This window comes from Oncorhynchus tshawytscha, linkage group LG26, assembly GCF_018296145.1.
Source record: "Oncorhynchus tshawytscha isolate Ot180627B linkage group LG26, Otsh_v2.0, whole genome shotgun sequence".
Lineage (NCBI taxonomy): Eukaryota > Metazoa > Chordata > Actinopteri > Salmoniformes > Salmonidae > Oncorhynchus > Oncorhynchus tshawytscha.
The window spans coordinates 78,948-96,905 of record NC_056454.1 but is presented as its reverse complement, the minus strand read 5'-3'; the positions used below and the strand labels follow the sequence as shown (position 1 = coordinate 96,905).

General features: G+C 40.8%; 1 protein-coding gene across 13 annotated transcripts in view; it reads right to left on the bottom strand.

Annotated features, from left to right (window-relative positions):
* Positions 1 to 3,705, bottom strand: part of mycbp2 (MYC binding protein 2) — a 286,672-nt gene extending 282,967 nt beyond the window's left edge. For 12 of the 13 annotated variants that reach the window (XM_024388610.2, XM_024388613.2, XM_024388615.2 and 9 more), the window contains exon 1: positions 3,043 to 3,705. In XM_024388610.2, coding sequence (XP_024244378.1) covers positions 3,043 to 3,314 — 272 coding nt within the window. In that variant the 5' untranslated portion in view covers positions 3,315 to 3,705. The remainder of the gene's footprint in view (positions 1 to 3,042) is intronic. The other variant, XM_024388621.2, reaches the window with a different exon arrangement.
* Positions 3,706 to 17,958: the final 14,253 nt, after the last annotated feature.

The following is a 17,958-nucleotide window of genomic DNA, read 5'->3' as shown; positions in this document are numbered from 1 at the left end:
TTCCCTTGCTCTGCTTTTGTGGAGTCCATGGGTAACGATGCCTCAAGGGTGACTGTTGTCGATGTCTGCAGAGGGTCACTGGATCGAGACAAGGTAGGAGCGAGGAGAGGGATGGAAGCAACACTGTTACACTAGCACTAACTAGCTAGATGAGTGACATGATTCTCGCTGGAATTGAATTCAGATACAGTCAAAAGTTTGGACACCTACTCATTCAAGTATTTTTTTTTACTATTTTCTACATTGTAGAATAGTGAAGACATCAAAACAATGACATAACACATATGGGATCATGTAGTAATGAAAAAAACATAACAAATCAAAATATGTGTTATATATTCTTCAAAGTAGCCCCCCTTTGTCTTGATGACAACTTTGGAGACGCTTGGCTTCATGAGGAATGCTTTTCCAACAGTCTTGAAGGAGTTCTCACATATGCTGAGCACTTGTTGGCTGCTTCTCCATCACTGTGGACCGACTCATCCCAAACCATAGCAATTTGGTTGAGGTTTGTGGAAGCCAGATACTCTGATGCAGCACTCCATCACTCTCCTTCTTGGTCAAATAGCCCTTATAAAGCCTGGAGGTATGTTGGGTCATTGGCTTGTTGAAAAAGAGATGATAGTGGGAATAAGCGCAAACCAGGTGGGATGGCGTATCGCCACAGAATTCTGTGGTAGCAATGCTGGTTAAGTGTGCCTTTAATTCTAAATAAATCACAGACCGTGTCACCAGCAAACCAACCCCACACATCCTCCATGCTTGGTGTTTCAAAGACACGGCAACTGGAAACAAAAATCTAAAATTTGGACTCCGACTAAAAGGAGATATGTATGTATAGATGTATAGATGTATAGATGGATAGATGGATAGATGGATAGATATACACACACAGTTGAAGTCTGAAGTTTACATACACCTTTGCCAAATACAATTCAACTCTTTTTCACAATTCCTGACATTTAATCCAAGTAAAAATTCCCTGTTTTAGGTCAGTTAGGATCACCACTTTATTTTAAGAATGGGAAATGTTAGAATAATAGTAGAGAGAATTATTTATTTCAGCTTGTATTTCTTTCATCACATTCCCAGTGGGTCAGAAGTTTACATACTAATTGGAGTGTATTTGGTAGCTTTGCCTTTAAATTATTTAACTTGGGTCAAATGTTTCAGGTAGCTTTCCACAAGCTTCCCACAATAAGTTGGGTGAATTTTGGCCCATTCCTCCTGACAGAGCTGGTGTAACCGAGTCAGGTTTGTAGGCTTCCTTGCTCGCACACACTTTTTCAGTTCTGCCCACAGATTTTCTATAGGATTGAGGTCAGGGCTTTGTGATGGCCACTCCAATACCTTGACTTTGTTATCCTTAAGCCGTTTTGCCACAACTTTGGAAGTATGCTTGGGGTCATTGTCCATTTGGAAGACCCATTTGCGACCAAGCTTTAACTTGCTGACTGATGTCTTGAGAGGTTGCCCCAATACATCCACAATTTTCCCTCCTCATGCATCCATCTATTCTGTGAAATGCACCAGTCTCTCCTGTAGCAAAGCACCCCCACAACATGATGCTGCCACCCCCGTGCTTCACGGTTGGGATGGTGTCCTTTGGCTTGCAAGCCTCAGCCTTTTTCCTCCAAACATAACGATGGTCATTATGGCCAAACAGTTTTATTTTTATTTTCATCAGACCTGAGGACATTTCTCCAAAAAGTACCATCTTTATCCCCATGTGCAGTTGCAAACCGTAGTCTGGCTTTTTTATGGCGGTTTTGGGGCAGTGGCTTCTTCCTTGCTGCGCGGCCTTTCAGGTTATGTTGATATAGGACTCGTTTTACTTTGGATATAGATATTTTTGTACCCGTTTCCTCCAGCATCTTCACAAGGTCCTTTGCTGTTGTTCTGGGATTTATTTGCACTTTCCACACCAAAGTACATTCATCTCTAGGAGACTGAACGCGTCTCCTTCTAAAGCAGTATGACAGCTGCGTGGTCCCATGGTGTTTATACTTGCTTACAATTGTTTGTACAGATGAATGTGGTACCTTCAGGCGTTTGGAAGTTGCTCCCAAGGATGAGCCAGACATGTGTTAGTTTCCTATTTTTTTCTGAGGTCTTGGCTGATTTCTTTTGATTTCCCCATGTTGTCAAGCAAAAGAGGCACTGAGTTTAAAGGTAGGCCTTGAAATACATCCACGGGTACACCTCCAATTTATTCAAATGATGTCAATTAGCCTATCAGAAGCTTCTGAAGCCATGATTTTCTGGAATTTTCCAAGCTGTTTAAAGGCACAGTCAACTTAGTGTATGTAAACTTCTGACCCACTGAAATTGTGATAGTGAATTATAAATTAAATAATCTGTCTGTAAACAATTGTTGGAAAATGTACTTGTGTCATGCACAAACTAGATGTCATAACCGACTTGCCAAAACTATACTTCGTTCACAAGAAATTTGTGGAGTGGTTGAAAAACTAGTTCTGGGAATATATCCCAGATACACACACTGTTCGATATAAACATCTAGCTAAACTGGCTAGTCAAAAATTCAGCAGCTACTGACGTCTTATTTGTTTATCTTTCCGAATTTGCAGACTAGCTACCTACATATATTCACCCAAAAGCAACCCCATACGAAGAGTAACTCTGACCTAGTTACCAACCTTGTAACGTTACACCGCGTAAAAAAACACCAACACAACGAAGCTAGCGAGGAAATGTAGCTAACTAACGCACTAGCTACAGGTTAGCTACCGACTCATTAGCTGACGTAAGCTAGCCAAGTTACCGATATAACTAGGTAGCACTATTGACAGGTTTCTGCAAACTAACCTACCCATAACGTTACCCCACAGTAAAAGTATTATCACGACTGGACACTAACAGCGATCATGTGGCTAACTAGCTGTGTGAGCATGCAGTCCAAAACTGGTGATGTGAAAACCATGCAGGTCGTTGGGCTAATTAACGTAGCAAGTTAGCTACGAAGGCTGCAAACTAGCTCAGACAAGCCTGCAATTTAGAAATTTCACAATTCCAACCTACCTTCCTTGGTTTATCCCTTGTTCCTTGTCATTGATAGCCGTGGAATAAATCCTCCTGTATCTTTCCGCTAAAGCTCGCCCAGAGAGTAGAAGTTGGTATCGACTTCGGCAATCCGACTGGGTTCCCGGTGTTTGACAAGAACCCATTCCCGAACCAAAAGAGGAGAAATCGTCCCCAACTCCAGAAATGCCGCTGATGCCTAGCCGCATCGAAGGTAATGGGGATGGCACAATCCCTCCACCACCGACTGCTGCTGCAGCAGCACACATCATCGTTTTGGAGAACAATGCATATATTGCATCAAAAAATATAACAGCTACCTAGATAGCTTGCCGTTATATCACAACTGTCATTCGAAAATCCTACACCTCGTCATTTGTCCATCCTGAAATGCAGCTACATCCAGTGTATCTCCTAAAACGGTACAAACGGAGTCAACGCAGGGCAACTGCGAAATAGGCTTCCAATTCCAGACCGTGGAATCGGCACTTGTTTCCCTGAATTCCGAATCTCAAGCCATTTTGTCTTCGGAATTAATAAAGCAATACTCTTTTTTAAAGTGTGTCTTCACTGTGTAGTATTTTTTACTCCGAATAGGCAGCACTTTCAAATGTGTTGTCATTTTAGCTTCTTCATCATCATCATCATCATCCTTCTTCTTCTGTGGGTTTTATGGTGGACTAGACACAAAAAGGTGTATTGCCGCCTCCAACTGGACGATTTGAAACCAAAATAAATCCATGCATAATAGTGAACTTAATCTACCCTAATAATAGTGCATTCTTTTAGTTCTCCATATCTCCCTTCTCAGGCTCTAGGACCTGAGACGGTGGCTTGTGCCAATATTGCATGTAACTCCTTTGCTGAGAAATGTTTCAGCCCCAGGAACCGCTCCGCCGCAATTACTATGATTTATATCTTCCTGGACCTTCTCTCCATGACAGTGCCATTAATTACCATAGCTATAAATTCTACAAAGTCCACCTTCCGAACATTTAAAATGTCAGGATCCTGCTGGTGAAAGGCAACCCCTGCAGTGTAGGCCTATCCACTACCATGGACTCTTCTTGTGCACCATTCAAACCCTCAACCCATTTCACAGCTGCTGCATATGAAATGCTCTGTACAACCCTGACTTTTGCCACCTCATTCTCGTTCACCCATTCGGAAGATGTAGCTTCATGGTTCGCAACATGTCACATATTCATCACTTTCATAACACATAATAAGATGCTTCATCATCCTTCCCTGCTGCTCATTACTAGTTTATTTATTTATTTTTATTGAAAATGTCTGGGATCTTTTATTACAGCTCATGAAACACTTTACAAGTTGCTTTTACATTTTTTTTGTTCAGTATATCTCAATCTCAAAAATAATTCAATATATGGAAAGTTGTAGGTATAAAATCAAGACTTCTCTCAAACCTGTATGGCAGATTGAGGGCAAGAGGATGGTCAGTTGGTCAAGTCTGATAATAACCTTTTAACAAAAAAATATTTTATTATCATTATTCATAATACAAAAACCAACTTACATTGCTACATCAAACATGTCTAACGAAACAAAACACAGGTATTAACAAGAAAATACTCAAACCTACAAAAAATATCAATAAAATACCAAAAATAAACTATTTTAGTGCAATTGTATTCACTCTGAAAAAATCTTATTATAATGATTTAGAAAGATGTTATTCTTGTTGTTATTCACTAGGGTTAATGTTTTAATAAGATAGTTGAATTCAATCAGAAAAATGTGTAATTTTGGTATAGAATTTGGGAATTTTTGTTTGAAGTATTTGACAACAAGTATAAAAACATGTACAATAATTTCAGTGGTCTTGTTATCATCGCAATAGTAACATACTATAAATTTTATGTCAAAAACATAGGCAGTGTTCATAATGGTAAGTATGTATGTTTCAAGGTTTTCCCAAAATTCTGACACAAATTTACATTCAAAGAACAAATGAGACAGATTCTCACCTTCTTTTTCACAGAAAACGCAGATATCATCAATACCCACAAATGTGGATATCATAGAATTACATGGATATATCTTATGTAAAATTTTGAAGTGCACTTCCATAACATTGTTTGGTATACAGTATTGCTCACTGCTCGTTACTAGTATTATGCTAGCAGCACAAATGATGATGTCAAGTAGTATGGTAATGATGAAACCTACAAAATAGAAGCCCGCATTGCAAAACTGCAATGTGGATAACTCATTCAGAAGACATTGAATTTTAATCAATGACCACTTTTTTGTACCAACAAGAAAAGACAATAGGTAATTTATGAGGGAAAAAAAGTGTAATATGACACTGGTATGTTGCACATGTTGGGCTGTAGAGAGAACACTGTTCTACCTGTCTCAGTTAAGTGGGGTGGAAAATACTCACTAAGGTCTTTATTAACCAAATGTGTAGTTTTGCAGGGGGACTGTGTCATACATATCCAGCAGCACCCCCTCCATAGCCCACAATACAATATACTGTAATAGACTGTACATGGGATACATAATGGGATGTAGAGAGAACATTATATATTGGTTTATATATTTGAGTATTTTCCACCCCACCTTAGCTGAGACAGGTAGAAAAGTTCTCTATCTACATGCCAATATGTATCCCATGTACAGTCTATTACAGTGTATTGCATTTGAGGCTATGGAGGGGGAATAGTGAAAAGCCAGGAGCAGGCTGTGTGACACAACCAGTGGCGATTTTATCATGTAAATCTGGTCGGGCAAACAAACATTTTTGGGGGATGCATGCCAGCAAAGCCACTACACAACACAACACTAAACAACATATTAATTTCACTATAACGGTGACAAACGATGCCCACAAACTGAATTCAGAACATGGGCCGTTCTTACAGTGTTCTCCCTGTACACCAAGTCAGAACCGTAGGATAAATAAAGGGGGCATATAAAATAAAATAAAATATCATTTTATTTGTCACATTTGCCAAATACAACAGTGAAATGCTTACTTACAAGCCCTTATCCAACAGTGCCGTTTTAAGAAAAAATGTGTTAAGTATCCACTAAAATAAACTGAAGTAAAAAATATATATATAGATATATATATTTATATATATATATATATATATATATATAATTAAGGAGCAACAATAAAATAATAATATATACAAGGGTTACCGCTACATAGTCAATGTGCAGGAGCACCGGTTAGTCGAGGTAACTGAGGTAATATGTACATGTAGGTAGAGTTAAAGTGACTTTGCATAGATAATAAGCAGAGAGTAGCACCAGTTCAGGAGTCTTATGGCTTGGGGGTAGAAGCTCTTAAGAAGCCTTTTGGACCTAGACTTGACTTGGCGCTCCGGAACCGCTTGCCGTGCAGTAGCAGAGAGAACAGTCTATGATTGGGGTGGCTGGAGTCTTTGTAAATTTTTTGGGCCTTCCTCTGACACCGCCTGGTATAGAGGTCCTGGATGGCAGGAGGCTTGGCCCCAGTGATGTACTGAGCCGTACGCACTACCCTCTGTAGTGCCTTGCGGTCGGAGGCCGAGCAGTTGCCATACCAGGCGGTGATGCAACCATAATCTCGATGGTGCAGCTATAGAACTTTTTGAGGATCTGAGGACCCATGCCAAACCTTTTCAGTCTCCTGAGGGGAATAGGCTTTGTGGTGCCCTCTTCACAACTGTCTTGGTGTGTTTGGACCAAAGTAGTTTGTTGGTGATGTGGATACCAAGGAACTTGAAGGGCTCAACCTGCTCCACTACAGTCCGGTAAATGAGAATGGGGGGCGTGCTCAGTCCTCCTTTTCCTGTAGTCCACAATCATCTCTTTTGTCTTGATCACGTTGAGGGAGAGGTTGTTATCCTAGCAGCACACGATCAGGTCTCTGACCTCCTCCCTATAGGCTGTCTCATCATTGTCGGTAATCAGGCCTACCACTGTTGTGTCGTCAGCAAACTTAATGACGGTTTTGGAGTCGTGCTTGGCCATGCAGTCACGGGTGAACAGGGAGTACAGGAGGGGACTGAGCACGCACCCCTGAGGGGCCCCCGTATTGAGGATGAGCGTGACAGATGTGTTGTTAACTACCCTTACCACCTGGGGGCAGCCCATCAGGAAGTCCAGAATCCAGTATCCAGTATCAGTGAGAGGTGTTTAGTCCCAGGGTCCTTAGCTTAGTGATGAGCTTTGAGGGTACTATGGTGTTGAACGCTCAGCTGTAGTCAATGAATAGCATTATCACGTAGTTGTTCCTTTTGTCCAGGTGGGAAAGGGCAGTGTGGAGTGCAATAGAGATTGCATCATCTGTGGATCTGTTAGGGCAGTATGCAAATTGGAGTGAGTCTAGGGTTTCTGCGATAATGGTGTTGATGTGAGCCATGACCAGCCTTTAAAAGCACTTCATGGCTACAGATGTGAGTGCTTCCCAGTGGCAGTCATTTTGGCAGGTTACCTTGGTGTTCTTGGGCGTGCTCGGAGTACACATCCTGGTAATCCGTCTGGCCCTGCGGCCTTGTGAATGTTGACCTGTTTAAAGGTCTTACTCACATCGGATATGGAGAGCGTGATCCACAGTCGTCTAGAACAACTAATGCTCTCATGCATGCTTCAGTGTTGCTTGCCACGAAGCGAGCAAAGAAGTAATTTGCTCGTTTTATAGGCTGTTGGATTATTAAACTGTTGTTACTTCGACATTGTCTGCATCTGGGTCTTACCTTGAAACGTGATAGTTTAGGCCAATCCAAACCATATACTGGGGTTCACTGGTTGCACAGGATTTTTTTCCTTTGCTCAGTACTGACTTAGAGTTCGGAGATCAGGTTAGATTACCTCTTAAACTGTATGCCTATTTACTATTTACCAGTCCATTCCCATGCAGGCCAATAGTTGCGTACCATTGTCCTCAAACTAAACATACCATAAACCATCCCCATATGGTGAACACAGGATTTGATGTCCCGAAAACAACACTTTGTAAACCCAAAATTACATTCTTACCAACCACTGGTCAACATGGTAGACCGGTGGTGACAGTACTTAGGAGAGGTGGCATCATTGCACAATGTGCTAGCCATCACTGCCTAATCTGATAGTCAGTCAACATGAATCCGTAGCAACTTTTGTCTGAACTGAAAACTGTAATAACGAGCGTAATGGAGTGATGATTGCTTACCGGCAGAAAGCAATAGATCTTTATAATGTTCAATGCAATGCCTAGTTTATGTGAATCAAGGTGGGTCTATAGTCTGCTTTTCAATCCATTCATGCTTTTTGGGGGGGGCTTTGCCTTAATTTTAAGGATACAGTCAGAAACAATGGCAACCGTATCAAATAGAAAATACAAGACTACTTATCTAAAGGCCCTGAGATACATTTAACCTCAGAGGGGAGAACATCAACAAGCATCTATATGCAGTTATATCACAGTAAATAAGGATCACACAAAACAAACACAGTCTCACACACATATACAGCAAATTTACATACTCACAGTGCCAGACACAAAACTTGCATTCACACACACATATTTTTGGATGTTTGTAGGTAACAATGAAGTGACCTTGATATCAAAACACAATACTGTATGTCATACTACTGATATGAGGAAAACATATTCATAATTTTATTTGTCACTGCAATGCTGTGAAATGTGTGCTGTGCAGTTTGATTTTATAACATAGCCATGTACGCACACATGCACTTCAAGGGCTATGTTGTAAAATCAAGCTGCACAGCACATGTAGCTTATTAGCTCCGGGCCAATGAGGATGAGGATAGAGTTACAGAATAGAATATACTTGATTTAAAAAAAATAATAATAATAATTCTACTATGCCAATATTAACTATGTACAACCATCCGGAAGTCTCGAGTGTGTGCAATCAGTCTGTTATATGAGACTATATAAATATGGGTGCATTCCATTGCTGACGCATGCTAGATCTTACAACGCCTGGATAGGTATTTTACGTATCAGCTAACCACATTATATGTTATAGCAATCTGGTGCTCGACGGCATAGTTGATGACGTGGCACGCAACCATTGGTTGTTGCATGCAATGTCTGAGCAAGTAAACATGACCAATGATTGCGTGCAACTTTGTCGACTGTGCAGTCGGGCACCAAAGCAATCTAGTGCATGCAAAATTTGAGAAGGAAACACGACCAATGGTTGTGTGACAAATCTAAGCAAGGGAACGCGCCCTTTATCTTTGTTGGAAATGTTTTGGGGCCTAACTGGTGGCAGTTGTGAAAAATGTCAATAGTTGGAAGAGTTGGATGACGTCATTATTGATTCAATGTTTTTTATTTTATTCATGGTCGTCGGCTATTTTCTCCTGAAACATACACTCAATGGTCAGTTTATTAGGTACACCCATATAGTACCGGGTCAGATTCCCCTTGCCTCCAGAACAGAACTGGATGTTTTTTGTTTGTCGCACAATTCTCTGTAAACCCTAGACACTGTCATGTGTGAAAAGCCCAGGAGGCCGGCTGTTTCTGAGATACTGGAACCGGCACGCCTGGCATCGACGAGCATACCACGCTCACTAGTGTACCTGACACCTCCGCAATGCGGGGGGGCCCATGAGTTCTGGGGGCCCGCGCGCCTGTCATCGATTAATGTGCCTGGACAGTCAATAAATTGGCAGATGCAAACAGATTATCATCTTCAGCAGAAACAGTCCATGAGGGCTTGAACAAAAACATTTGTTTTCGATTTAGTTTGTGCTGGTGAACAGGCGTTTACAGTCCCTTATCTCTGGTGTATCACGGCATACATCATTCAAGACTAAGTTTAAATTGTGTGCAGTGCAATGGACATGTTATGCAAAATGTCTCAGGAAAGACTGTTTGGGTTGGCAATACTCAGTATAGAAAACAGTCGGGCCCGCAACCTGGATGTACAGACAGTGATGAAAACATTTGCACACAAAAAAGGACTTCAGGACACCAGGGGACTCTCTCAAGTTGGAATAAATAACATTTTGCAGGACACCAGGGGACTCTCTCAAGTTGGAATAAATAACATTTTGCAGTCCATTTGTGTAGGCTATTAGCCTGCTGAGTTCAACAATAAATAGTAGCTGAATTTATCTTCAAGCCGACAAATCTTTCCCTCATTGTTAGGCTATTTGATGTGTAATTTGTATAAAATTTTATAAATAGCAGATAAATATGGTATATAGTTACATATAGTACACTGCATAATGAAACAATCTTTTACAAGCTATTTTTTTGAGGGTGGGCTGACAGTATTATTTGGCATTAATTGACTGGTTTGCGTACACCTTTCTATCCAAGCTGGGAGACAGCGTGAGAACGGCTCATGTCATGCAGGTTCAGGTAGCCTATACAGAACAGTTCTATATTCCCAAAAATTACTCTGACCTTGCCAGAGAAAGAGCTTTACGCCAGTGACCATGCTCAAAGTTGCTTAGGTCACTCGTTTTGCCCATTCTAACGTTCAATCGAACGGTAACAGCATTCAACACCAAGCTCATCATCAAGCTGGAGGTCTTGGGTCCAAACCCACCCTGCGCAATTGGGTCCTGGACTTTCTGACGGGCCGCCCCCAGGTGGTGAAGGTAGGAAACAACATCTCCACTTCGCTGACCCTCAACACTGGGGCCCCACAAGGGTGCGTGCTCAGCCCCCTCCTGTACTCCCTGTTCACCCACGACTGCGTGGCCATGCACGTCTCCATCATCAATCAATCATCAAGTTTGTAGATGACACAACAGTAGTGGGCTTGATTTTAAAAGCATTTATTTAATTCATAATATTTAGTACTAACAATTTAAAACATGTTATAATTAGTTAAAACATTTTACTATTCCTTTCTTACAGATAAAGGGCCCGGTTATAGGTTTATACACCCGTCCGTTTCCAATTCCCCATGGTCAAGACAGGCTCTCTTGCCCGCTCCAGCATGGTTCCGTAAGTTTTCACTCCATGGATAGATCAATCGTTTTGCATGTAGACCCTGGGTATGTCGTAAGGATAGAAGCGGCCAGCGACGTAATTGTTCACGATTTTGGAAAAGACTGTCCAGATTATTCATCATGGTTATGAATATATAGTAATCACACCATTTAAAGCTACACACTGGCATAAAATAGTTTACATCCTTGCAGGCTTTGGGAAATACATATGAACTGACAGATTTTGTCGCATTTGTACTATCATATTGTTCACATGCTAAAATTGTCACTTTGGAGTCAGGGCTACACGCCATTGAAGTGATTCTTATGGCTTTCAAATCATCGCGCCCGCACACCATCTCTTCCAAAGCATAGGCGGGTAGGGATGTACCACTCAGGGCCTGTTCAATTTGACATAACGCTAGCCGTATCTTAAGCCATTCTCTCATACAGGAGAAGAACTCTCGGGTTTTGCATGATAAAGGGGGTTGGGACCACTGTCTGTGAAAATCTTCACAGTTGAATCCTCAGTTGGAATATGTAAGCCATATGTCCATCACTCGTATCCAAAACTCCTTTAAAACATTCAGGGGCCTCACACAAAAGGTCCTCGAGGCGCACAGTACCCCCAGAATTGGCCTAGGAGACATAATTTTCTGTTTAATGTTCTGGGTTTATTTTTAAAATCTTGTTTAGTGACCACTTTAATAAATGGATCACTAGTCACTTTATACAATGCCACTCTAAATAATGCCACTTTAATAATGTTTACATATCTTATATTACTCATATCACATGTACGTACGTATATACTACATTTTATATCATCTATTGCACCTTGCCTATGCCGCTCGTCCATCGCCCATATACTTACATGTACATATTCTCATCCACCTCTTTAGATTTGTGTGTATTAGGTAGTTGTTGGGGAATTGTTAGATTACTTGTTAGATATTACTGAACTGTTTGAACTAGAAGCACAAGCATTTTGTTATACTCGCATTAACATCTGCTAACCATGTGTTTGTGACAAATAACATTTGATTTGATAACTGAATACCTCTATGCCTGTCTGTCTGTTTTACAGTGCATTCGGAAAGTATTCAGACCCCTTGACTTTTCCCACATTTTGTTGCGTTACAGCCTTATTCTAAAATGGATTAAATATTTTTTTTTAAACATATATCTACACACAATATCCCATAATGACAAAGCAAAAACAGGTTTTTAGAAATCTTTGCAAAATGTATTAAAATAAAAAATATCACATTTACATAAGCATTCAGACCCTTTACTCAGTACATTGTTGAAGCACCTTTGACAGCGCTTGCTGCCTCGAGTCTTCTTGGGCATGACGCTACAAGCTTGGGACACCTGTAATTGGGGTGTTTCTCCCATTCCTCTCTGCAAGTCTGAGGTCCTGAGAGCTGTGGAGAAGTTTTTTTTAAATCAAGGATCTTTCTGAACTTTGCGCCGTTCATCCTTCCCTCGATCCTGACTAGTCTCCCAGTCCCTGCCACTGAAAAACATCCCCACAGCATGATGCTGCCACCACTATGTTTCACAGTAGGGATGGTGCCAGGTTTACTCCAGACGTGATGCTTGTCATTCAGGCCAAAGAGTTCAGTCTTGGTTTCATCAGACCAGAGAATCTTGTTTCTCATGGTTTGAGTGTCCTTTAGGTGCCTTTTGGCAAAACTTTTACTGAGGAGTGGCTTCTGTCTGGCCACTCTACCATAAAGGCCTGATTGGTGGAGTGCTGCAGAGATGGTTGTCCTGGAAGGTTCTCCCGTCTCCCTTGAGGAACTCTGGAGCTTTGTCAGAGGCACCATCGGGTTCTTGGTCACCTCCCTGACTAAGGCCCTTCTCCCTTGATTGCTTAGTTTGGCCAGGCGGCCAGCTCTAGGAAGAGTGTTGGGTGGTTCCAAACTTCTACCATTTAAGAATGATGTAGGCCACTGTGTTCTTGGGGACCTTCAATGCTGCAGAAATGTTTTGGTGTCCTTCCCCAGATCTGTGCCTCGACACAATCCTGTCTCGGAGCTCTACGGATAATTCCTTTGACCTCATGGCTTGGTGTTTTGCTCTGATATGCACTGTCAACTGTGGGACCTTATATAGACAGATGTGTGCCTTTCCAAATCATGTGAAATCAATTGAATTTACCACAGGTGGACTCCAATCAAGTTGAAGAAACATCTTAAGTATGCACCTGAGCTCAATTTCGAGTCACATAGCAAAGGGTCTGAATACTTACGTAAATAAGCTAACCCTGTTCTTGCTTTGTCATTATGGGGTATTGTGATGTCATTATGGGGTATTGTGATGTCATTATGGGGTATTGTGATGTCATTATGGGGTATTGTGTGTAGATTGATGAGGAAAACATGTATTTAATCCATTTAGAGTAAGGCTGTAATGTATCAAAATGTCAAAAAAGTCAAGGGGTCTGAATACTTTCCGAAGGCACTGTGTATAGCAAGCCACCGCCACGTTATCCACGGTCAGTGGGAGTTAACCATTTTTGTGTACCTAATAAACTGGCCGCTGAGTGTATCTACTTTAAATCTACTAGAAACTCATGGACAACATGGACACAGATGGAGATATGGAAGAAAATCATATATATTTTTTAAGATTATAACAAATGTATTACCATTATTCCATAGATTTCCCAAATGTCTGAAAATGTCAGTAACTTTGATAAATTAGTTTTGCAACCCTATCAATCAAAGTGTTAGTAATGATAGACACTATTTCTATTCATATCATGGATGGATTAAACTCATAGGGTTGTGTACACTTATTTTCCAGCCCAGTACTTATTCAGTACCATAATATTGATATCTACTATCTTTATTCATAACATGGATGGATTAAACTCAAAGGGTTGTGTGATATGGTATGGTGTATCGATGATGATTTTGGTAAAAAGGTGTGAAATTAACATGTCACACTGCATTAAGATGTGGTAATGGAATATACTGTCAAAGGTGTTTATACGTGTAGCTGTTAGCTGATACAAGGTGTGCTGTTTCCAAAGGGGATTTCTTCACACTCTTTATTGTAAAAGAAGGCTTTGGACTATGACAACTCGTCAACACACTGTTTTTATTGGTCAATAAACGAGATCACCTGAGATCATCTAGTGCTGAGGAATTATGTGATACGCTACCGTAAGATACCTATGATTAATGTTTTCATTTTTATGATGGCACCATCTAGTGTCATTTATGCACTTTTGGGAAACATATTCTGAGAAACCTTGAGAATTTTTCATGACTTATCTTTCGTAGATTATTAATTGGGAGCGTTTGAAGTGAGATAGCTCCCTGACATAGTTACTTTGAGTTACTTAAATCTAACTTACCCTTCACAAAATCCTGACCTCAAATTTAGGGAGGAGACAAACTGACCTTAGATCAGTATCTAGGAGCAACTGATTAATACTCAGTCAAAGTTCGCCCTGTGCCTCTACAATAACACAGCTGTTTACAGTTAGTGCATTCCTCTGGCGTCGTCCATGGTTACGCTATGGGAGGGTGCACTACAAATCACGTCCTGTCCTCTGTCACACCCTCCCGTGCTATGCACTTTTCTTCATACCTTCTGTCTGCTTCAAAGGGCACTTGAGGCACTCCCAACAACCAAGCCAACGATGAGTGACGTGCATTCATTTCAACGATCAAGTCTGACTCTGCTTTTCACCTGAATGTGTCTTTCCCATGAGTGTCTAAAAACCACACCTAACAACCTTCATTCCTGTCTGATTGTAAGATCTTTGAACTCATACTGTCCTAACACAACTTGTGTCGTGGAATTAATTTGATATGAGGCACTGGTGTTTATGGTGTGACATGGGAGCAGTTTTTAAAAATGTATATCCAAATTATACAGCAGGAGTAAAATAAGTACCCAGCTAGCACTTTCGGTAACTTGGAAGTTGTGGGAATTTTATATTTATATATGATTTATATTTTTTATATTTTTAGGTTGCAGGGACGTTCTGAGAACGTTTTAAAAGTATTCCTGGGCATTTTTATTAAAGCTCTAAGAACAGCTCTATCAAATTGAAATATGGCACCTCACCTAGATTTGAGTTAAAGAGAGGAATAAAGCAAGGTTGTCCTATCTCTCTGTACCTGTATTTATTAAATCAACTTTCTGCTTTTCAATGGCAGGTTTTCTTGTCATGGTACTTAATTCAACGGCTGTTGGAAGGAGAGGACCAAAGCGCAGTGTTGGTACGTGTTCATACTTTATTTGAACTGAACACTGAAATAACAAAAATAACAAAGAGAATTAAAGAAAACCGAAACCTTCCTGTCAGGTGCAGAAAGACACAAAACTACCCACAAAAACCATGTGGGAAAAAGCTACCTAAGTATGGTTCTCAATCAAAAACAATAGACAGCTACCACTGATTGAGAACCATCATTTTGACCCTACGGGGTGAGATCTTGCGTAGAGCCCCAGATCGAGGGAGATTATCAGTGGTTTTGTAGGTCTTCCATTTCCTAATAATTTCTCCCACAGTTGATTTCTTCAAACCAAGCTGCTTACCTATTGCAGATTCAGTCTTCCCAGCCTGGTGCAGGTCTACAATTTTGTTTCTGGTGTCCTTTGACAGCTCTTTGGTCTTGGCCATAGTGGAGTTTGGAGTGTGACTGTTTGAGGTTGTGGACAGGTGTCTTTTATACTGATAACAAGTTCAAACAGGTGCCATTAATACAGGTAACGAGTGGAGGACAGAGGAGCCTCTTAAAGAAGAAGTTACAGGTCTGTGAGAGCCAGAAATCTTGCTTGTTTGTAGGTGACCAAATACTCCACCATAATTTGCAAATAAATTCATTAAAAATCCTACAATGTGATTTTCTGGATTTTTTTTCTCATTTTGTCTGTCATTGTTGAAGTGTACCTATGATGATAATTACAGGCCTCTCTCATCTTTTTAAGTGGGAGAACTTGCACAATTGGTGGCTGACTAATTATTTTTTGCCCCACTGTATATATACAGTGCCTTGCGAAAGTATTCGGCCCCCTTGAACTTTGCGACCTTTTGCCACATTTCAGGCTTCAAACATAAAGATATAAAACTGTATTTTTTTGTGAAGAATCAACAACAAGTGGGACACAATCATGAAGTGGAACGACATTTATTGGATATTTCAAACTTTTTTAACAAATCAAAAACTGAAAAATTGGGTGTGCAAAATTATTCAGCCCCCTTAAGTTAATACTTTGTAGCGCCACCTTTTGCTGCGATTACAGCTGTAAGTTGCTTGGGGTATGTCTCTATCAGTTTTGCACATCGAGAGACTGAAATTTTTTCCCATTCCTCCTTGCAAAACAGCTCGAGCTCAGTGAGGTTGGATGGAGAGCATTTGTGAACAGCAGTTTTCAGTTCTTTCCACAGATTCTCGATTGGATTCAGGTCTGGACTTTGACTTGGCCATTCTAACACCTGGATATGTTTATTTTTGAACCATTCCATTGTAGATTTTGCTTTATGTTTTGGATCATTGTCTTGTTGGAAGACAAATCTCCGTCCCAGTCTCAGGTCTTTTGCAGACTCCATCAGGTTTTCTTCCAGAATGGTCCTGTATTTGGCTCCATCCATCTTCCCATCAATTTTAACCATCTTCCCTGTCCCTGCTGAAGAAAAGCAGGCCCAAACCATGATGCTGCCACCACCATGTTTGACAGTGGGGATGGTGTGTTCAGGGTGATGAGCTGTGTTGCTTTTACGCCAAACATAACGTTTTGCATTGTTGCCAAAAGTTCAATTTTGGTTTCATCTGACCAGAGCACCTTCTTCCACATGTTTGGTGTGTCTCCCAGGTGGCTTGTGGCAAACTTTAAACAACACTTTTTATGGATATCTTTAAGAAATGGCTTTCTTCTTGCCACTCTTCCATAAAGGCCAGATTTGTGCAATATACGACTGATTGTTGTCCTATGGACAGAGTCTCCCACCTCAGCTGTAGATCTCTGCAGTTCATCCAGAGTGATCATGGGCCTCTTGGCTGCATCTCTGATCAGTCTTCTCCTTGTATGAGCTGAAAGTTTAGAGGGACGGCCAGGTCTTGGTAGATTTGCAGTGGTCTGATACTCCTTCCATTTCAATATTATTGCTTGCACAGTGCTCCTTGGGATGTTTAAAGCTTTGGAAATCTTTTTGTATCCAAATCCGGCTTTAAACTTCTTCACAACAGTATCTCGGACCTGCCTGGTGTGTTCCTTGTTCTTCATGAAGCTCTCTGCGCTTTTAACGGACCTCTGAGACTATCACAGTGCAGGTGCATTTATACGGAGACTTGATTACACACAGGTGGATTGTATTTATCATCATTAGTCATTTAGGTCAACATTGGATCATTCAGAGATCCTCACTGAACTTCTGGAGAGAGTTTGCTGCACTGAAAGTAAAGGGGCTGAATAATTTTGCACGCCCAATTTTTCAGGTTTTGATTTGTTAAAAAAGTTTGAAATATCCAATAAATGTCGTTCCACTTCATGATTGTGTCCCACTTGTTGTTGATTCTTCACAAAAAAATACAGTTTTATATCTTTATGTTTGAAGCCTGAAATGTGGCAAAAGGTCGCAAAGTTCAAGGGGGCCGAATACTTTTGCAAGGCACTGTAAGTACTAAGTAGCCTTGCACAAGCCTTGGCTGCCTCCTTTTTCTGTTGCGTGGGGCAGCTTGATGTATACATTCACCACCTGGACAGAACACTAGTCTATCGCAGGGTCTATTACATAGATATAGTAAGAAATTATTATCCTACAAAGAATTGATGCTAGTGCCACTACTAACGCAGAACATATCTGGTATCTGTATTTCTGGCCTCACAAGATAGTTAATTTAGTTGATGACAGGTGTTCAAATATCTTGTATGATATAAAACATGAAAAATTGCCCATAGACACGCACATCCACTGTAGGGCTGTGCTTCTCATACATTCCTGTTGAAGCAAAAACTGGTGACCTT